The 21841-nt window shown below is 46.5% G+C and overlaps 2 protein-coding genes across 6 annotated transcripts in view; one reads left to right on the forward strand and one right to left on the reverse strand.

Moving 5' to 3' along the window:
* The first annotated feature begins 260 nt into the window (after positions 1-260).
* On the forward strand, positions 261-9722 carry NT5DC4 (5'-nucleotidase domain containing 4). The gene is given in 12 exon segments (XM_038562403.1): positions 261-483; positions 1670-1787; positions 2150-2241; positions 2343-2413; positions 2651-2872; positions 3778-3829; positions 3953-4059; positions 4062-4129; positions 4843-4914; positions 5254-5314; positions 7939-8028; positions 9539-9722. Coding segments are annotated over 11 exon segments (1173 nt in total). The 3' UTR covers positions 8026-8028; positions 9539-9722.
* A 125-nt stretch (positions 9723-9847) lies between these two features.
* CKAP2L (cytoskeleton associated protein 2 like) overlaps positions 9848-21841 on the reverse strand; it is a 31810-nt gene continuing 19816 nt past the window's right edge. Inside the window, exons 7-10 of one of the 5 annotated variants that reach the window (XM_038561483.1) lie at positions 19006-19069; positions 17419-17608; positions 16955-17053; positions 9848-9999 (exon numbers count right to left, since the gene is read on the reverse strand). In XM_038561483.1, the coding sequence (XP_038417411.1) occupies positions 9969-9999; positions 16955-17053; positions 17419-17608; positions 19006-19069 (384 nt within the window). In that variant the 3' untranslated portion in view covers positions 9848-9968. Of the gene's footprint in view, positions 10000-14496; positions 15680-16954; positions 17054-17077; positions 17346-17418; positions 17609-19005; positions 19070-21841 lie in introns of those variants that run through there. The other 4 variants (XM_038561481.1, XM_038561485.1, XM_038561482.1 and 1 more) reach the window with 4 other exon arrangements.

A 21841-nucleotide genomic window follows, 5' to 3' on the forward strand; every position in this document is an offset into this window, starting at 1 on the left:
CTCTGTTCAGTCGTTTGTAAATTTGGAATAGCACGAGGCCTGTCTCATAGGGTTGGTCTGAGGCCTGCCTCGTGGTAAGCGCAATGCAAGGATTCTTTTACTGTTACTATGACAAATCTTTTCCTGAAGGGTTCTGAAATGAAGCAAGCCTCACATGTGTGACAGTGGCACAGGAGTCAAGGTCAAGAGGGCCCTGTGACAGCCAAAGGTCCTTCTCTAGCTGGACCTGTAGGTGGTTAAGGAGCTCTCCATGTCCTGGGATGGGAGCAGAGACTGGCCACCTCAGCAGACACAAACACGAGGAGAAGCTGGCTCCTAGCTGTGCCAGCGCAGGTCACAACAGGCCCCACAGAGAAGTGATGGGCAGTAGTTGCCAGCTACAAGCACGACCAGGCATAAGCCTCACGTCATTCAGTCCCCTCCAGGAGGTGGCTGGGAGTGCATTTGGAGAAGTGGCCCAAGAAAGAGCTGAAGTGACAGAGTGTACGAACGTCATTGGCTGACCTCCCTGTCCTCAGGTGAAAGGGAAGCTTTCATGAACATGGAACCCCATGTTTGCCTATAGGAAAAGCAAGTGTTGTGTGTTGACTCCCAGTGGAAGGGCTAGGGCTAGGAACTTCCCAGTGATTTCCTATAACCAAGACCCCCCTGTGCTCCTTTGTTTCTGACTAGATGGGAACCATGCAAAGTACCATAGGAAGGGTAATTTTTATTTTTTTAAAGATTTTATTTATTTATTGAGAGAGAGAGAGAGCATGAGGGGGGAGAGGCAGAGGGAGAGGGCAGACTCCAGCCCAGTGTGGAGCTTGACTCAGGGCCTGACATGGGGCCCGATCTCATGACCCTGAGATTGAGACCTGAGCCAAAATCAAGAGTTGGATGCCCAACCAACTGAGCCACCCAGGTGCTCTGGAAAGAGTGATTTTTAAAAGGTTGACTCAACATGAGCAAAAATCACAGGATTATGGGTGAAACAGACTGGAAATCCTGCTTTCTGAAGCTTGATATTCCTCTGATACTCTCAATAAAGCCTGCCATTTATGGTCCATCTGTCCATTTATCTACTCATCTAATTGTCCATCCATCCATCCATCCACCCCCTCACCCACTTATTTATATAAACATCCATCCATCCGTCTATCCAACTGTCCATCTGTCCGTCCATCCATCCATCCATCCATCCAGTGAGGGACTATAGCTCCTGAATCTCCAGATTCTTACTTCATCATTCTATTTTTTTTAAAAGATTTTATTTATTTATTCATGAGACACACACACACACACACACACACACACACACACACAGAGGCAGAGACACAGGCAGAGGGAGAAGCAGGCTCCATGCTGGGAGCCTAATGTGGGACTCAATCCTGGGTCTCCAGGATCACACCCTGGGCTGAAGGTGGCGCTAAACCGCTGAGCCACCGGGGCTGCCCTTGTCTTCCTTTTAAAAAGAGGACATGCTACATCCATATGTCTTTTCAGATGATCCAGGTTGAAGCTGTAAATGGCAGTCATAGTGATTTGTTGTAAAATCAGCACTGAGGGCCCTCAGGACTCTTTGCAGCTCTACACTCAATGTCTCAATTGCTCTGCTCTTGATATTCACTTGATACCACTTTTTTTCTGATTCTGAGATTCTGCTTATCGGCCACTTCGATTCCCACAGCTTATAAATCTCCAGCCTATGAGGCACTGGCCTTTGAGTTACTGCTGGAGTGCCCAGTGTGCGTGGGGTACCCACGTGAGATCCTGCGTTACACCTGCGACACCTCCTCCCCCACTAGGTGTATGAGCTTGCTGGGGAGGGAGGCAGTGGCCAGTTGCCAGCCCTGGCACCCCCATCCAAGGCCTCTGCACTCTCTCCCTGGGGGGCTGGTGTTTGATGTGCTTGATAGGAACCTGCTGAAGGTGGGCACCCATGGCCTCACCTGCCTTTCAGAATAAGGGACAAGGGGTGGAGGGCAAAGATGCTGGAGGAAAGAAGGAGGTGGGAGGAGAGACTGGGGCTCACAGCAGAGGCGTAACAATGCCCGCTGGATAAAAGAGGGAGAGCAGGGGTGGGTGGAGGTGGGATGGAATGGCAGGGCTTGAATGGGCCACTAGGGAGGGGCCATTGAGTGCACCCAGCCCACTCCCCCCACCCCAGGGCAGAGATCTGGAGCTTCCACCCCAGCAAGTTCATTCAGAGGGATGGCCTGTAGAGGTTCCACATCCTCAACAGGCTCTTCAACCTGCCTGGTGAGGGCAGGATAGGGGTGTCCTCGGGGCACCCAGCTCTGGCTTGGGTGGGGTGCTGCCTGGATCCCTGGGCCAGGGACTGACTGGCCTCTCCACCCCAGAAACCTACCTGTAGGTCTGCATGGTGGACTTCTCTGGCTGCTCCCGCTATACCCAGGGTGTCCTGTGCCCTGTCCAGCCCTGAGTGACCGACTGGACACTGCCACTGCCCAGGGCCCAGGCTCTGAACTGGGGTCCCTGTCAAGGAGCAAAGACCCCTGCTGAGGGGCTCTAAGAGCTCAGTGGGAAGGCTTTCACTGCAGGCCCCACCCCCATGCCCCCCAAAGGATGACCCTCAGCACAGGTGACACTCCTTCCAGCATAGCTGGGACATAAACCCAGTGTGGTTCGAGGGCTGACTCTGGTATAGGGTCCAGGTTTGGTGGTCACCTCAGCCGCCTCATCAGCCTCCCCTGTCCTCTCGGCCTGCCCCAGCTGTGACACTAGCTATCGGCATGGGAACCTCTTCACTCCTTCCGAAGCCTCTTCCTTCCAGGACCAGAGTGATGCCTCTCTCCTGTCTGGCTCTCCCCTTGAGGAAGAACCAAGTGTGGGAGGGGGCGTCTCCCACACATGGGCCTCCCTGGAAGTGGTCAGAGAGAGCAGGGGGTGGGAGGCCAGTGACCTCAGCCAGGCTAAGGGAGGACCTTTTGGGGGGTGGGGGGAGAGGCCACAAAAAGGCAGTCGGACGTTGGAGGAGATGCAAGGGGGTGAGATCAGGCTGTGGCAGACCCAAGAGAGGGGAGTGTGTGACACACCCTGTGGCACCGTGTGTGACCAGGAGTCACTGGCAGGCTAACGGGTGAGCGGGGCTCTAAGTCACCAATGGCACTCCTATCCTGTGTCCCTGGGTCGCTGACCGGGCATGAGCGCTGCAAGGGGCTCTGGAGGCTGCCAGGAGAGCCCGCACAGTATCCTACACCTGCTCCCACGAACTCCTTTTGAGCACTTCCTCAAGCCGGCGAGGGCATGGTCAGGGAGGCTGGGGAGCCAGATCCAGGGGTGCTGCGGCGCACGTGGATGGGCTGTGACCTCGGGGCTGGCAAGCTTCCCCCGGCGCAGAGCGGCTGAACCTGGGCCGGTGCCCCTGCCAAGCAAGGTGGGGGGTGGGCAGTGACCGCAGGAGCCGCGGGCTGTGTCACGGTCGGGCCTCAGCCGGGCCCTGGACGTCCTCCTGGGACCAGACTGTGGTAGACACACTGTGCGCGCCTCTCTGCCGAGGGAACGGGGCCCAGACAGAGCAACAGGGTAGTGGCCCTAGTGGGGGGCTGAGGGCCCTGTGGCCTCGTTGTGGGGAGGGAGGCTGCCCCTCAGGCTTGACCTGCCCTTGGCAGCTGCCTCCCTGCTGCTCTGTCTGTCCCTGGAGCCCGGGAACCAGGGTTCCCCTTCGGGGCCCGCTGTCGCGTCGTTCCTCCCGCACCCCATGGTTATCCCTGCCGCTCCCTGCCGCTCGCTGCCGCCGGCTCTCTCTGACCTGGGTGCCCCCTGCCCCAGCAGGACTTGGGCCCCTGCCCGGGGCCCCACCAGCACCGTGCGGTTGACTCTGGACGCACCAGCTCCCTCCTGGCCCCCCTGCCTCCGCAGGCGCCCTACCTTGACTGGGAGCCCGTGTCCCCAACCTGTCCGCCGGGAGAGGGGCCATGAGCAAGCCTGTGTCCCGTTGGCAGGGCAGGCTCCTCGGACGAGGTGCGCGAGCTGCTCGGGGTGCATGGGAAGGATATTCTGTACATCGGGGACCACATCTTCAAGGACAGCCTCAAGTCTAAGAAGCAGCAGGGCTGTGGACTTGCATGGGGGTTCCTGAGCTGTCCCGGGAGCTGGGCGTCTGGGTCCAAGGGAAGGGTGAGCTGTGGAGGGGTCAGGGCCAGGTAGGGGGGCGCTGGCCACTAGTGCAGAGGCCTGCCCCTTCATCATCTTGCTCTCTTTCCTTTTGGGGGTTGGTAGTGACTATAATAATATGGTCCACTCTGTGGTCTACTTTGTAAACGAGGAAACAGATCCAGAGAGGCTAAGCCGCTTGCCCAAAGTCACACAGCCAGAAAGGGCAAAGCCGACTCAACTTCTCTCTCCTCACTCCTGAGTACTGTGGTGTTTCTGTAGTCTGAGGCTTCCTTCCTCACCTGACTCTGCCCTCCCCACTCATCTGAGGACTCTTAGAGAGTGGAAGGTACACTCCCCGACCTGGGAATGACTTAAAGTATCCTCAGGGGCGGGAGTGACTATGAGCCTTAACAATTCTGGTTTGTTCTAAGAGATGGGTTTGAGTCATTGGCATGTGATTTCGGGTGGGTCACCTGACTCCCTGACGGGCTTCCTTACCTGTCCCACAGGACCTTTGCTGTCTCTGCTTTGCTCTGGGTGGAGCTTCACTTGATGTAAGGAGGGGGTGAAGGATGTTATGCACACAGTTTGGGGTGGTGGTGGGGGGAGAGGTGTGTAGACCCCTGGTGACCTCTCTACCCTCACCACATGGTGGACCTGGGCCTGGAGCAGACAAAGGTAGGCAGGACTGTCACTCCCCCCACCCCCCTGCTGTCCCCTGGTCAACTTCTCAGAGTGGAGGGAGGAGCTGAAGAGGTTGGACATGCACCTGGTAAAGCTGTACCTCGAGAGCCCTGAAGGGCCCAGGGTAGGGTCGATCCCTGCCTGCAGAGGGGGGATGGAGGGTCCTGGTCAGGGTAGTCAGGAAATCTAGTTCTGTTCCAGGCTGGGCTTCCCTAGTAAACTGGATTTTGGGATCCCTGTGCCCCCCTTGGGCCACACTGTGTGTGACCTCTAGGCCCTTCCTCCTTACCCACTCATCATGGACTCAGACTGCCTATCTTCTCACCCACGTGTATGCGCACCCAGCTCAGGGGCCTCACTGGGTGCCCGTGAATGCCCTCTGACCCCCCTGTGGTCTAGGGAGGTTGTGTCTGGAGCTTGGAGGCCAGGTTCCTCTTCTCCTGGGTCATGTGGCCATTTTTGCACTAGGCACACGGATGGGAGCAGCTATAGGTTGCAAGTCATCAGCTCCATCAAGAGGGATATGCAGGTAAGAGTGAGTGCTGAGTGAGGAGGAGACCCCGGCGGGGCTGGGGGAGTGGGGTGTGTGCCCCCATCCGCCGGTCCCGTCCCGCAGCCTCCGCCCAGCGCCACCTGTCCTTGTCTGCCGGCGCCCTCTGCCGGCCCACGTTCCAAATGACAGCAGAGGTCCGGCGCGGAAGGGCTGAGTTTAGCCCGGGGTTGCGGGGAAGGAGCGGGGGCGAGGGGGGTCGGGGGGTGGCGCATCTCGCAGTCTCCGGGAACCCTCCTCGAGACGCGGCAGCCTGCCCGCTTGGGGCCTGCTGTGACCCACTGGCCAGCTGTGATCCGCGTCTGGGGCAGCTGGAGGCGCCGCCCCGGAGGGTGGGGTTTAGGGCCAGGGAGCTGACGGGTCCTGGGGAAAGGAGGAGGGGAGACGCCCTGTGGCGCTCCTGAGCAGCCACCGAAGCTGGGGGAGTCCCACAGGCCCGGTGGACGGGATTGAGGCCATTTGGCTTACCCAGAGCCCGCTGGGCCCAATAATGGAAGATCTCTGCGGAGCCTTTGGCGGGGTATAGGGCCCCTTGCACGCTACTGGATCCTTCCATAGCCCTGAGAAGTGGGCTCGGCAGGGGCAGTTCTCTTTATTTTCCAGATGAGGAAACGGAGGCTCAGAGGGGGGCGATAGCATGCTTTTGATCAGTCTGGGAGGAAATGTCCAGGCCAGTTCTCTAGATGCTAAAAGCAAGGTCTAGTGATGAGGTGGGGGCCTGCAAGGGGGCAGGCATGGGGTCCAGTGCGCGGGCCTCTGCAGAGCCCTCTGTCGGGGCATCAGAAACTACCTTAAGCTGAGCGTTTAGTCTGGGTGGTCATTCTCCAGGTCCAGGCAGGTAACCATGAGGAAAGCAGGGAGGGGGGCCCGGCGCAAAGTGGAGAGCTGCCCACCTCCCAAAGCACCACGCGCCGCCTCTGGGTTTAGAGAACTTAGCTTCTTCCCTACGGGGAGAGAGGCTCCAATGTCCTGGGGCGACAGACTCAGGGAGGGCAGAGGGGGCCCAGCCCCAGCAGGGTAGGGTCGGCTCTGGGTGATGCAGGTCCAGGTGGGTGGGATCGCTCCTCTCCCAGCGTGTCACGGAGGAGCGGGCCCTGTGCTACAGCACGAAGGGCAGCCTGTTCCGCTGCAGCTTCCGCCAGACGCTCTTCTCCAAGCAGCTGCCGCGCTGTGCAGACCTCCACGCTGCCACCTGCCTCAGCCTCTGCGCTAGCCGCTCAGCTCGCTGTTTCAGGCAGGCCCAGAGCTGGTGGGTCCTAGACCATCCTTGGCATCCCCGATCCTCTGCCCCAGCTGGTCCCCAGCCCCGCCAAGAGCTTTCAAGGTCACTATAGACCCAATCTCCCACCTCCAGACACAAGTGGGTCAAAGCCTGGCAGGGAACTGTGGTGATATAAAAAAATGCAGGGGAGGAGTTACAGTTATGGAGATGGGATGGCTCTGCTGGGGAGGTTTGCTTCCTGCCCAGCCTTCACACCTGCTTTAAGCTGAGACCACATTACCTCGGTATTTCCTTAGTAGAAAGGGTGCCAGCTGCTAGGTGGAAGGCTGCAGTCCCTCGACCCTCAATTAACAGTGACTTCAGAAGAAATGGACGAAGCAGTAGATGATACAGTAAACACCTCTGCTGGTTTTCCTCTGGAACACCTGCACACACTCCTGAGTCAAGAGCAGGGAGTGGGGGTGGCGATGATGCCACTGGGTTAGCAGGAGCTGAGAGACCCACCAGTGCAGCACTTCCCTGAGCACTCGTGCCAGTTCTCCCAACGAAATGTCAGTATTTTCATCGTAGGACATGTGGTCTTGTGTCAAAGATCTGGACTTGCAAGTATTCTCCGGGGCTCCTTGTTTCCTGCTTTGCTTGCCACTCTCAGCTGCCTTCCAGATGTTCAAGAGGGGAAAACCATTTTCTGAGTGTCTCCTGGGTTTCCTGCATTGGGCTTGGGGGCCTTTGCCTTTTTTTTTTTTTTTAAGTAATTTTGCTTAATGCTCAGTATAACCCACCAGTAGTTTTTTAAAATCCTCATTGTACCATTGGCGAAATGGAAGTGCAGAGATCCTAAATAACTTGCTGTGTCACGCTGCTGGGAGACTGCAGAGCCAGGATTTAAACCCAGTGCTTTTGAAGAACTGAGGACATGCTCTGTCCCCTGCACTGCACTGCTGCACGCTGGCAGAGGGGAGTGAGCCCTCTGGGTGAAGCCTCATCTCATCTCCAGGTTTTTAGATGAGCGGGGCTGGAGCATTCCTGGGGATCCAAAGCCTAGTTATCGGTGTTATGAAAGTATGAAGGTGTCATTATGAAAGTAGTGACCAGACAGGTGAAGAAAAAGCAACCTGAGTACCAGAGTGAAGCATGTAAAGAAATCTGACCTTTACTTAGCCATGCTGGCCTGGGATTTTTGAGAAAGTGATGTCCATCTGCCAGAACCTGCCTTCTCCAGCTGACCCTCCTGAGCTTCCTCTTGCGCAGCATCGTTGGACAGGAAGCTGGCAGCTGTGGGCAGAGTGGAATGGGTGGTTGTCTATGCATAACTGAGGGCTTCCAGAAAGCCTTGCCACTGAGGGAGCTGCTCCATCTCCACCTGCATTTGTCTCTACAGATGCCCCATGGATCAGCTGTGGAGCAAGAACGAGCTAACCTGGATCCCCTCGCCTACCTCTTCTACAGCCAGAGAACGAGTTGCTAGAAGGTGGCAGGTTGCTCATTTCCACAGGAGCTGGGAGGAGCCCCTTGGCTGTGTGTGTGGGAGCTCAGCTCTCTGGGACTACCATGGGCTAGGCTAGGGGTTCCCAGTGGAATGGTATTAAACTGAGGAGGCATTCTGGAGATTTGTGGGATCTTTGTTGTCTTCAGTGTAATCATTCCTGAGTACTTATGTAGAAATAGATATTATTTTATCATAAATTGCTTTTCTTTTTATTTCTCCTGTTATAGTAGTACATAGATTTTTAAAGTTATAGAGACAATAATTATATTATCTATGAACCTCAATTCAGGAGAGGAAAGAAGAAATGAAAATGTTTGTTTTTAAAATGGGGCATTGGGTCCCCTAGGGCCAGGAAGCACTGGCTTGAAGCCCAGATTCACAGGTCTTGTTCAGCAGAGGTTAGCTGGTGCCTCCCATCTCTCCAGACCACTTTTGGCTGATTCATCTGACAAATCTATTCCCAACTCTGGAAAAGAACATGTGCTCTTCTGAGCCAGGATTCCTCTCCAGACAGCCTTTATAAACACAATGAGAAGGGCCTCTTCTTCAGCTCCTTTGTCACTTTGTGCTCCTGGTACCCCTGTGAGTGGCTTGGCTCCTAGCCTGGTTTTGCATCCCTGAGCCTGGCATGAGGCTTCCTGGGGCTTGAGTTTTAACATGGCCATTTCATGGGCTTCCTGTGGCTGGGCAGTTCTAGGCTCAGTGTGAATTTTTTCTATCAGTGTTTACCAAGTGCCTCCTGCTTGCCTAGTAATTTAGAAAGCGAATCATAAGCTACTTTACTCATGCCTAGGAGGAGCTCACAATTTAAGTACATTAGCAGTCTTTTATCAGTGGTCTGCAACTATTTTTCCATCTTGACCCACCAGAGGGCTGGACACAATCCCATCAGAACTGCGAGTTCTCTGGGGGATATGTGTGTGGTTTGATTTCTCTACCCCTCATCTCCATCCCAAACCAGACTAGGGCATTTTGACACATTCTCTACCCTGGATTGGGAGCCATTGTGTGAGCTCAGGAGGGCAGATCCCATGACGAGCTTTCTTTGTTTCTTAGAAGGCTGAGGGCAAAGAGAGATGAGGACCAAGAGGGCTGCGTTGAGGCTGAGTGAATCCTGGACATGGGCTGGCATAATAGTAGTCTTCTACTTGAGATATTTTTCAGATCAATGGAAAAGTATGGAAGAGAGAAAAAGAGGTCATATTGAAATCTAAATGTAACAGATTGGAGCCCCAAAATTTGTCTTTTAGGGAGAAGGGAGTCCTCATCCTAGAAGACATCCCCTGTGGCCTTTGAACCATTTGAAAATGGGCATAACAAGTAGAATTATTTTACCTAGGTCCCCTGAGTTGCATCATCATTCACATCCAGTTTTATTTGTACACATTTCTTTTTAAAAATAGCATTTTTGGGTACTTTGATTCTGTTACTAGTATTAACAATAATATTCAATTGGCTTTACATGACTTCATTAACTGTTCTTTCTCTCCAGGTCACTGTGAAAGACAGGAAATGAGACAGCCCAACCATCTTTGAGCTTGATGCATACATGGCATTAGAACATATACAAAGGGCAGCCCAGGTGGCTCAGCGGTTTAGCGCAGCCTGCAGCCCGGGGTGTGATCCTGGGGACCTGGGATCGAGTCCCACGTCCGGCTCCCTGCGTGGAGCCTGCTTCTCCCTCTGCCTGTGTCTCTGCCCCCCGCCCCTTTCTCTGTGTCTCTCATGAATGAATGAATAAATAAAATCTTTAAAAAAAAGGAACATATACAAAGTCAAACTTATGACATAAAGACTCATTTTATTTTGGCAGGAGATGCTATGCGGTGCTAAGCCTGGGCCCTTCATTGTTCTGATGTCACTGATTTGAATTCACTTCTGCGGCTCCTGTTTTGTCTGTTAGTAGCATCATCTGGCATCATCTAGAGGCTTAGGATGAATATACCTACATAACTGAAATGACAAACTCTTGAAGGAACAGGTCCGTGAAACAGTTCACTAGTTTTACTTTCTATGGATAAACAAGGGAAACATTTGGAATATCTGAGGATAAATAAGGGTTTATTTCCGAATAAGTTTCAGAAGCTTCTAGGTCTGGCACTAAGGCCTTTTGTTCTTCTTCCTGGATTGACCTTTGGGCCTGAGTCTGTTAGGTGGATTCTCCAGGCAGAGACCAGGTATCCCTGGCCTTATGTTTTCAAACACTATATTCTTATTCAAGGGCCAGAGGGTAGAATTTTATCAGAAAAATTGCCCAGACCCTAGGGCCCATGCTTTTCTGGAAAGATGCTGAAATATGGTGCAGTAGCTAATGCTACCCATCAATCCTTAGAATTCCCTCCTAGGGTAGCAAGAATGCAGAGAGGGCTGGAGGATGAATAGTCACCAGAAGAACTCTTTGGATCTGAGGAAGAATGGGGGGGGGGGGGGGGGGAGATGTGGCCAAAGGGCCTTTTGCTTGCTTTTCCTTCTGCCTGAAGCATCCTCTACCTCTTCTGTTAAACTTGTCTTTCCTCAGACTTAACAGGCCTCCCTACCTCCCTGACTGGATCAGATCCTTCTCTTAGTCTCTCTCCTAGTGACCTCTCTTTCTGAGGATTATTCCATTTTCACATGTGTCCTCCCAAGACTCTTGGCTTCACGGGGCCAGGTCACGTGGCTCATCGTTGCATCTCTGGCGTCTATGGTGTCCTGTTTTACTGAGTGAACTACATCATCTGGTTTATTATTATTATTATTATTATTATTATTATTATTTTGCTCTTTCAGCCATTTCTTTTTATTTACAGTTTGTGTTCAATGCAAATCAATTCCATAACATGAGAAGTTACTATGAATCAAAGCATAAATACACAAACACAATATACAATCCAAAACTGATGTACAGCATTCAGGGATGAAACAAAACGTAATGTTCATTCACACACACAGTAGCTTGAGATCTGTTGGATATTGTTGTTCTGGTGTAGGTTCCTAAAGATGGGAAAAATGACTTTGGTTATCAAGACTACTGTGGCCATATTAGATACTGGAACATCTAAGCATCAGTGTGTGACCATGCGAACAAAAGACCTTATTTTTTTTTTAATTTTTTATTTATTTATGATAGTCACACAGAGAGAAAGAGAGAGGCAGAGACACAGGCAGAGGGAGAAGCAGGCTCCATGCACCGGGAGCCCGACGTGGGATTCGATCCTGGGTCTCCAGGATCGCGCCCTGGGCCAAAGGCAGGCGCTAAACCGCTGCGCCACCCAGGGATCCCCCAACAAAAGACCTTAGAGTGTCTATTTTTAAAAAGCTTTCTGTGCATCGAGGCAGTTGTGAAAAGATTTACTTTCCAGAATCAAGCCCACTTTAGGCTTAGGACCAGGTTCTAACTATCTAAAAATATTGACTAACAGAAAGTGTTCCAAATGTGGCTATTCTGATTCAGAGTTTTTTTTTTTTTTTTAAAGTATTTACAGAAAAAGTATAAAAGTTTTTCCGAATTTAATGTAAGCAAGCTTCCAGTCTTCACTTCCCAAATACTTGATTTATGATTTTTGGCTCCCGCACATATTTTGCCTTTTTTAATTTCAAGATTTGTCGATTTTACCTTGAAAACAGATCATTTTTAAATTGTAAGAAGTACTCCACCTATGCAGAAATAAGCATTTTGAAATTAGTTGAAGTCAACGTACTTCTACTCTTTGGAATCAGTTTAGCTAAATGAATCTGGCATCCTTGTTCAATAGGAATAAGTGATAAATATTTAAGCAAAATTTATTCGTTATGCTTCACAATCAGGGGTAGATTCCAATTCATCATTGCCCTGGCACATGTCAATTACTATATAAAAAATCAAATGCAATGTCAAACCTAAAGCCTCAGAGGAGAGTTCAGTTCCTAAGAAACAGTGATAGCTTAACAATGTAAAACTTTTATCTAGAGTACATAGGCATTAAATTAGTACTGCTGAAACAATGCATTGAGGATTTACAGTAACACCTGGAAGTTCCTTCTAATGTACATATAAATAGAATCATGGAAGCTTCTTGTATTAACCGTTTTATGGCCTTAAAGATTTAATGAACCGAATGAAAACTGAATCTGTTCATGTCCCATCTTTTACAACTTGGTAAGAGAAAATCTATTCTCATTTTCAAGGTAGAATTTTACATGTCCATACTTTTTAAGCCACATTTAAAGAAATTATCTCTTATCTAATCTTGGATGTTGTCTCTTCATCTTGTACATGAAACTCCAGTAGATTTAATAAACATTCATCATCTAGTCAAACCCTTCACATGTTCTTCAAACCAATCAAATTTGGGATCCTCAACATTTTGTGTCAATAAAATAAGGTGTGGAATTAGCAGATTCAATGAAGACCTGTATTTTTCCTTGTCACACTGGATGTCTAGACGCCATTTGGATTGGGTTTAGAAGATGGGGAAGTATAGACGTTTCTTGGCCTGAGTCTTTTAACAGTAGAGATGTAGAAGGGAGAACGAGATCACGAAGAGACTGGCTGTTGACAGCAGAGCACCGCCAGTTGGTGTGGTGGTGGTATTTGCTGGATTTGGGGCAGTCGAGGTACTCTGGGAGGAGTTACTTGAAAGTGTTACAATAGTTGTTTGATTTGAATAAATCTGCGTGGGTAGGAGCAGCGCCAGGAGCAGCAGCCCCAGTCCCAGCCTGGCCACCATCGCTCTGCCCATGTCCGCTCCGTCGGGGTCGGTGGGCGGCGCGTGTCCCTGGCTGCGGGGCGAGTGGAGGACGCGGGCTCGGGGCGGGCGCAGGCGAGGTCCATCTGGTTTATTATTACATTGCAGGGGAGAAGGTGGGGCCAAAGATTATTATAAGACAAGAGGAAGTGGGGAAAGACTAGAAAGCTTTGGATTAGAACTCTTCCAGGGGCACCTGGGTGACTCAGTGGTTGAGTGTCTGCCTTTGGCTCAGGGTGTGATCCTGGAGTCCTGGGATTGAGTCCCTACATCAGGCTCTCCCCGCAGGGAGCCTGCTTCTCCCTCTGCCTCTCTCTCTCTGTGTCTCTCATGAATAAAGAAAATCTTAAAAAAAAAAAAAAAAAAAAAAGCTCTTCTAAACTCTTAGGAACTCAGCAGGGGCACGGCAGGGTGGAAGATACTTCCATCCAGGGGCTGTTCATTTAATGCATTTTTTTTTTTTTAAACCTAATGTTACCTTTGTACTCATTTTCCTACACCTTAGTTGGAAATGTACTCCATTATTCCAGACTGTAGTCCATTTCAGGAAGAGTTTTTAGTTGGGCGTGTGGCCACCCAAAATGTTTCCCAGCCTTCTTTGAAGATAAATGCATGTGCCCGATGGCCCTGCAATCCTAAGTAGGAATAATGAATAATGTGTCCAACTTCCAAGTTGTAACCTTAAAAGAAGAGGGGCATGTCTTCCACCTTCTTTCTTCTCCCATCCCTCTGGCTGGGATATGACATTCGTTGGAGCCACCCCTGGCCATATGAATGAGGCTGTACCTTGGGGATGGCAGAGCCACAAGACAGATGTCACCTGAGCCTGGCACCTGACACTGGACAGGTTCACTTGGATGCTTTCCCTTTGGGATTAGTTACAGCAGCTGAATTGATAATTCTGACATCCAGCCCTGAGCAGTCAGAAATAAAGGGAATGGAAGCATCATTCCTGCGTTGGTGGCCTAGTGATTAAAAAAATGTGATCAAGTCACCTCATTTGTAGAATAAACAGTACTCTGGCTCTCATAGCAATTTGGCAAATGGGAAGTTCTCTTTCCTTATCACCTTCCTACTCATTATTTTACTTCAAGTAGAGGTAGGGATTGAAAGCTCTGGACTTGGCACCAGACAACTCTGAGTTTGAAATTTCAGCCCTATCATTGACTAACTATCGTCTCCATCCCTATATCATAAGGCTATTGTGAAGATGTAGTGAGATAAGATGCCCAGAACATGGCCAAAGGAAGCAGTAAATAACAGTGTCTTACACTATTGTTTGTGTGTGTAGGACTTTTCTCCTAGCAACTGACAGAAACCTAATTGAAACTGGCTTTTAGATTTTGTGATCTCTAAATAACTCCCTGGACATTATTTGGCTTTGCAGGTAAAGGAAGTCTGTCCAAAGGCAAGGAAAGGACTGGCTGTGTGGATTCCTGTATTTTTGTTATGGTGGCTATCTATTCTTATTGAAAAGTAGCATATTAACTTTATGGTTTTATAGCTCAGTTTTATGGATCTTGTTATTATAAACCTGACATAGAGGGATGGTGCTTCCCTTATTGTGATAAAATCTAGTTCCTGGGTGAGGATGACGGTCAGACCCTTGATCAAGAGGAGTTCTCCATGGCAATGAATGTTCCCTATGAGGCCTCTTAAGATTGTCTATCAGTGTTTCTTGGACAAAACCCTAATTCTCCAGGCCAAGCGATTATCACTGTTTTTTAAAAAAATAATAAATAAATAAGCAGGAATGAACAAAATTTAATTATTTTGTTTTAGATAGTACTTAAATATTAAGAAAGCTAAAATTCAAAATATGTTGGCTAAGTTTTTCTACACATTATATTTACATAATGATTCTGATTTTACCTAAGAACAGTTGCCCAGGAGGAAGGAAAGGAAAGCCTCTGGGGCTTGTACAGTCTTCTCAGGCCAGGTGTCCCATAGCAGAGCAAAGAATGGCAGTGAAGAAGCAAGTGACCCTCCCCTCCCCTCTTTCCCGCTCCCTTTTGTTTTTATTTGAAGCATTTCTGAATAACAAATGTAAAACTGGATTTGGATATAAAAAGCTAGATGACTACCCCATTCAGAACTGTGTTTCATTGGAGAAGCCTTGGCACAGACAGGACGTGAATTGCCCCTCATCTATAGGGACGCTGTGTCAGAAGTCAAAGTTGCACACAAAAAACATGTAGGATCTCTAAGCAAAAGCATAGCTAGCATCAGCTCCATAAAATGAGGGGAATTTGATCAGACAGTCTGTCACATGGCATCTGGTCCAGAAGGCTAGCTTCTAAGCAACACTGTCGGGGCAGGGAGGACTCACCCTCTCTGCTAAGGCAGATGTAGGAAGGAAAGTCTAGCATACTGTGGCACCAACATTGTGATATAAAAAAGAACTATATTGAGAGTAATTTAGATCAATAAAGTGAAAATTTTTACCATACTTGTGGGGTAAATTAATATTCAATATTTTAAAATTTATGTACTATAAAACTGTGGCAAACTATAGTCTTCAATAAACCAAACACAGTCCTGTGGGGATATTAAATTTGAGAGTAAGCCCAGTGAATACTAAATCTTGAGATCCCACAATCTGTCTGTCCATTATAGTTTTTTCCAGGTCACCTGGAGAAGGGTATTTCTTGGTTCACAGAGGCTCTGAAACATCTTTAAGAAAAAAAAGGGCATCAAGAAATTATGACTCGAGGACTTTAAACCCTAATGTTACTGGCAAAGCCTCATTTTTACGGAATATAAAACACTCTGTTTCTTCCACTTCTAACAGCTCATTAAGAGAAGCCACGACTATATCATGTTCCTGCAACATTTCTGGGTAGCGGGACATGGCTCGCTCAATCCTTGCCGAACGCCGTACAGGGGTGATGAGCTTCATGTCTTGCACGTCTGGCATTCCACTTATTCTGTGAGAAAGAAAGATGCATTCAGAATCTTATAATTTCTTTTGAAATTCTTCTGAATTTTTTTCTTCTTCCCTAATAATATACGGTAGACATGTCAAGGAAAGTGGATGTAAGAGTACGTGTAGGGCCACTCTCCTCCGAAGATGGCTTTTCCTTGATCATCAGAATGAACTGGATGGTATCCATCTGCTCTCAAATGAGATAAGCACAGGGATTTACTGAATGAAGTGTTAAGCGTAGTTTTTATTTGGAGTCAAATACTTGGCATTTGGTGTTTGTTTATTCCATAGACTTTCAGAGAGTTGCTAGGTTTTGAGGAAACTGGGTCTAACACCAAATGGCGTTGGACTAATGAATTCTAACATTCTTTCTAGCTTTGACAGAAAATTATTAAAAAAATACCTTTAAAGATGGTGGACCAAACCACAAACAAACTAGAATAAACGGGTCATCTTCCTTGTGAGTTTTAATGTGTTCCAATAAAAAGTAGCCAGGAGGATAGTTTGCAGAGACCTTTCCATGTAGTGAATCTGGTCTACGCCTCACAAACTGCTAGAAACTCTCATCATGAATTCCAGAGATTATTTTCAGGTCACCTGCTTGCCTTCATCTGTCTGTGAGCCGGCTGTAATGCCAGGACTGAAGGAGGGGTTTTGGACTGGAAGAGGCCCAGCTGTGCTTTCCAGGGAACTAAAATATAGAACTGAGTGGTCCTGGTACTTTCGTTTGGAATTCCCTTAAAAGGGAATCCACAAATAGGGCAGCCCAGGTGGCTCAGCGGTTTAGCGCCACCTTCAGTCCAGAGCCTGATCCTGGAGACCCAGGATGGAGTCCCACATCTGGCTCCCTGCATGGAGCCGGTTTCTCCCTCTGCCTGTGTCTCTGCCTCTCTCTCTCTCTGTGTCTCTCATGAATAAATAAATAAAAAATAAAAATTATTTAAGATCACAAATAGAGGGTACCTGGGTGGCTCCATCGTTTAAGTGTCTGCCTTTGGCTCAGGTCATGATCCCAGGGTCCTGGGATCGAGTCCTGCATTGGGCTCCCTGCTCAGCAAGGAGCCTGCTTCTCCCTCTCCCTCCTTCCCTCCCTCTTTCTCTCTCATGGATAAATAAATAAAATCTTAAAATAAAAATCACAAATAGAGACTGATGTTATATTAACGTTTTAGGAAATAGCACTGGTACCCTGACACAGTTCCTATGAATTCTGTCTTATACTTATTCAAAAACTGAACACTTTCAATAAAATTAGCAGCTTCTATCTAGTACATACCTGACTGCACAGCCTGTCCTTATAGGCCTATTGGCTGTCTCTTCTCTCCCACAATTACAGAAGTTGTCCCTGCTTGGCACTCTGTGTCCCTCCCTGGGGCTGGGAGGAAAGGCGGGTAGGATCTGTGAGTGCAGGACCAAATCCAGGAGGGAGGGGAAATCCATTCCAACCCGTCTCCACATTCCAGCATCACCTTCCTCATGGTGGGTTAGGTCTCCTTAGAGTGCTGTGTTGGGAGATGGTGTGTGTGCACAGAAAGGGCACAGATTTCTTGTCAATGGTTTCAACCCTCCCCTCACGCTCAGCTCCTTTCCTTAATGCCAAAGATGGATTAGACCCCCTTGGTCTTCACATGATGTGGGAGTGTTCCCAAACTGCTGGTACTCTGGATCTATGGAAGTGAGACTGAGAACAGGGCTTGAATTAGATCTGTAAACACATAGCTTACTTTAGAGGTTGCTTACCTAGGGATTGGGGCGATCTGTAGTTTGATACTAGGATGATTATCCTGTTCTGCCTTGGTTATTTGGGGTGTTGCTGTAACCTGTTCTCTCTCGTTCAGAGAAAGACAAGACATTTCAGATTCTGTCTTATTGGCCAGTTCTTCTGTTGATGTTATATTTGTGTCAGTAACTATAGAGTCAGAGGTAACTCCTGTATATGCAAGGTCAAGAAGGAAAATAAGGTTTAACAACTTAATGCTGAAACTAAAAGGCAATAAAATGAAAAATCAATATATACAATGATTTCCCAGTTAAATACAGAGCAACTGATTTGAAGTGAGATGTATAACTAGTTTTTCCTGCCCAGCCCTCTAGAAATACCCTGCTATATCAGGCCATCAACCAGCCCTCCAGACAGCCTTTGGGTTTTCTTGCCACTTGAGATGGATTCTTGATACCTTTTCAACATTCTGAACACATCCCTAATCTCTTATTCATTCTTGAGGGAGGTTCCCATAGGGACTAATCATTGTCCTTTACTCTAATGCTGTACCTAGGGTCAATTTCCTTGACTTACTAGGGTTAACTCATTTGACCTTCCAATCTCTTCCTACCCAGAGATGACCACATGGCTATTATTTTGGGAAGTGGGTGAAAAAATGTCTTGTGATAGCTCAGTCACAACAACCAAAATGAAAGGATGGAAATTAGAATGAGATAGGCAGATATTATGGCTGGAGGCTAAAGCTCTAAGAGAGGTCAATGGGGGTCAAGAAGTGGGAAAGGCATGGATTCCTGTCTTTCTTCTCAGCCTTCAGAAGAATAATGCTATAAATTATAAATAAATATCTGAATAGTAACATCATGCCCAGTATAAGGGTATGATTGCATATATCTTCTCTGTGACCTTATCACCAAAAGTAATGGGCTAGTTAGACATCATTCCACATGACTTGATTGTTCCCCAAAGTTCAAACTGTCTTAAAAGAAAAGCATTTGTCACCTTCCAGGATCAGAAAATGAATCTATTTTATTTTCTCAAAGTAGCTTGTTTTTTCTTTCCATTCATATAACAAATATAAACAACTATAGTGGGCCACTACTGTGTTTGGCACAGTATTTTTCATAGAAGAGTTTTCTAAAGCTTCTGACCAATTACAGCAATGGTTAACTGAGTGAAAAGGTTCCCACTCCAGCTATTTTAAAAGGCTATAATGTGAATTTGGATGTAAGTGCTGGTGGGTTGTTATAACATAGAGGCATCTCTCCCTTCTGCCTCAGTCTTGTCTGAGAAAGAGCCACTTGTCTGCTCCTACCTAGTGCTCCAGGGAAGCAAGACACCTTACTCTAGGCTGCTTTTGTGCAAATAACCTTTGTGTGGTGCTGAGCAGTATATTTACCTGTAAAAATAGAAATAAATCAGCTACTGACTGTGGCTAAAAAAATCAGCTACTGACCGTGGCTAAAAAAAACGTGGCTAAATGAACCAAGAAGTGAGAGGGATTTCAGGGGACTTCTAATTCTTTTCTTTTTTTCCCTTTTGAATTCCTCAATGACTTTTACTTGAGCAGCTGGAGGGAGTGAATTTAAATACAAAAATAACAGTACCTTCTGTGGTTCTGTTTGGGTCTTGCAAAATTTTAAGAACGACTTCCCGTAACTCTTGTATTGGCTAGAAGAAAGAAAATACATAAACAGTATTAAAAACATTAATGGAGAAAATGATCTAAGGAACTTTGCTTACCAACCAATGAGCTTTTTTTTAATAATAAAAATGTTTCCTTTTTTACCTCTTATCTAACTATAACATTTAAAAAGTTCCAGACTTAGAGCTTTATGTGAAAAATGAAGGAACAAAGAAGATGTTGGTTAAATGCTGGCATGCTTGACTTTAATGAAGAGATATGCTTATGGAAAGCTATCTATAGTGACATTTCTCTAATCAGTTAATTTTCTTAATGACTTATATGATCCCACTGAGGTGTGTTTCCACATAAAGATTCTGGCTCAAAGATGTAAAGTTAGCTATACAAAAATGTAGCATATGTTTTCAGTGTTGTCTTAAGTGTCTTTGTGTTTATCATAAAAGCCATATACTATTATATCATATTATTATTACAGGAAAACTGAACAATATTCAAACCTAAAAAGAGAAATCACCCACAATCCAATCACCCAAATACAGCCTTTAGTTAGCATTTTGGATAATTTTTCCCAGCCTTTCCTTTCTTTCTTCTTTTATTTAGTAATATAACATAGCACTAAACACAATATATAAAATAAATATTAAACCTCACATAAAAATATAATATTAGAAAAAATCCATTATTATTAAAAGTACTTTTCTGGTAAAATATTAAACAGTACTTTTCTGGTAAACTTTTCTGAGATAGCCTTCCTTTTTTCAAAGTATCTAAACCATGCCATGGAGCAGAACATCATAAATGAACTGTAATATTTCATAGGAACATTGTATTTGGAGCTTGGTCTTTTTGACCTGGGATTCTGTATCAAATAAATGATAAATGTAAACTGACAATAAAGTATAATAGCAAAGCTATTTATACATTTTCACAAAGTCTAATGTGCTTTAAGCTTAAGGGAATGGGAATAAATGTCCAGAATACCTTGCAAAAAGTCTGAATTATATAAAACATTTATCAAACATATTTTACATTTTTACAGTCTTCTAGTTAAAGATGATGGATTCAATATACATTTATTTCTAACCCCCACTGAACTCTACTAAAATGATAATGGGAATAAAGGAAGCAATAGCTATGAAGAATAGAAGAAATATCAAGATTTGGAAGCTAGAATGTAGAAGGAAGAGGTAATCAACTTAGCCAACTTGAAAGACCTGAATCCTAAGCTGGCAGTGTGGCACAACATGATTCAACCCCAGGGCCTTTCGGAAAGGCTCAGGAATGAAGGGTGGGGTCAAAATCAGGAGGACTCAAACATCTGTTCAGCAGTCAGACCTCTAAGTCTTTTTTTAAAGATTTATTTATTTACTTATTCAGAGAGAACGAGAGAGAGGCAGAGACACAGGCAGAGGGAGAAGCAGGCTCCATGCAGGAAGCCCGATGTGGGACTTGATCCCCAGTCCCCAGGATCACACCCGGGCTGCAGGCGGCGCTAAACCACTGTGCCACCGGGGCTGCCCCTCTTTTTTTTTTTTTTTTTCTTTAAAGATTTTCTTTATTTAATTGAGAGAGAGACAGAGAGAGAGAGAAAGCACAAGCAGGCGGAGTGGCAGAGGGAGAGAGAGAGGGAAAAGCAGGAAGCCCAATGCAACCTATCAAGCCTGGAATATGTCAGAAAGTTCTGGGAGAAGGGTTTCTAAGAAAAAGAAATTGCTAGGATATCTGATGTTTTAAAAGTATTGGGATATTTTGGACCTCATCAAGATAAAAAGCTTTTGCACAGCAAAGGAAACAACAAAACTAAAAGGCAACCAATGGAATGGGAAAAGATATTTGTAAACGATATATCCGAAAAAGGGTTAATATCTAGAATCTATAAAGAACTTCTCAAAATCAACACTCCAAAAATAAATAATCCAGTTACTTATTGCTTCTTCAGGCAGAGAACATGAACAGACATTTCTCCAAAGAAGACATACAAATGGCCAACACACATGAAAAAATGCTCAACATTACTTGCCATCAGGGAAATACAAATCAAAACTGCAATTAGATACCACCTCACACCTGTCAGAATGGCTTAAATTAACAACTCAGGAAATAACAGATGTTGGCGAGGATGCAGAGAAAGGGGAACCCTCTTGTTTTGTTGGTGGGAATGCAAACTGGTGCAGCCATTCTGGAAAACAGTATGGAGGTTCCTCAAAAAGTTAAAAATAGAATTATAATTCTATTTTTAGAATTATAAATTCTAATCACCAGCAATTGTACTACTGGGTATTTATCCAATAGATACAAAAATGTTGATTTGAAGGGGTACGTGCACCTCAATGTTTATAGCAGCACTATCTACAATAGCCAGAATATTGGAATGGAATATTACTCAGCCATCAAAAAGAATGAAATCTTGCCATTTGCAACAACATGGATGGAACTAGAGTGTATTATGCTAAGTGAAATTAATCAGTCAGAAGAAGACAAATATCATATGATTTCACTCATAAGTAGAATTTAGGAAACCAAACAGATGAACATAGGGGAAGGAAAGGAAAGGAAAAATAAAATAAGATGAAAACAGAGAGGGAGGTGACGCTTAACTATAGAGAATAAACAGAGTTGCTGGAGGGGAGGTGGGTGTGTGATGGGCATTAAAGAGGGCCTTATTGTGATGAGTACATGGTATTACGTGTAAGTGATGAATCACTAAATTCTACTCCTGAAACCAATACTAAAATACATGTTAACTAACTTGAATTAAAAAAAAAAAAAGCATTGAAAAATACAAACAGAAAAAAGCT

This window comes from Canis lupus, chromosome 17 (genome assembly GCF_011100685.1).
Source record: "Canis lupus familiaris isolate Mischka breed German Shepherd chromosome 17, alternate assembly UU_Cfam_GSD_1.0, whole genome shotgun sequence".
NCBI lineage: Eukaryota > Metazoa > Chordata > Mammalia > Carnivora > Canidae > Canis > Canis lupus.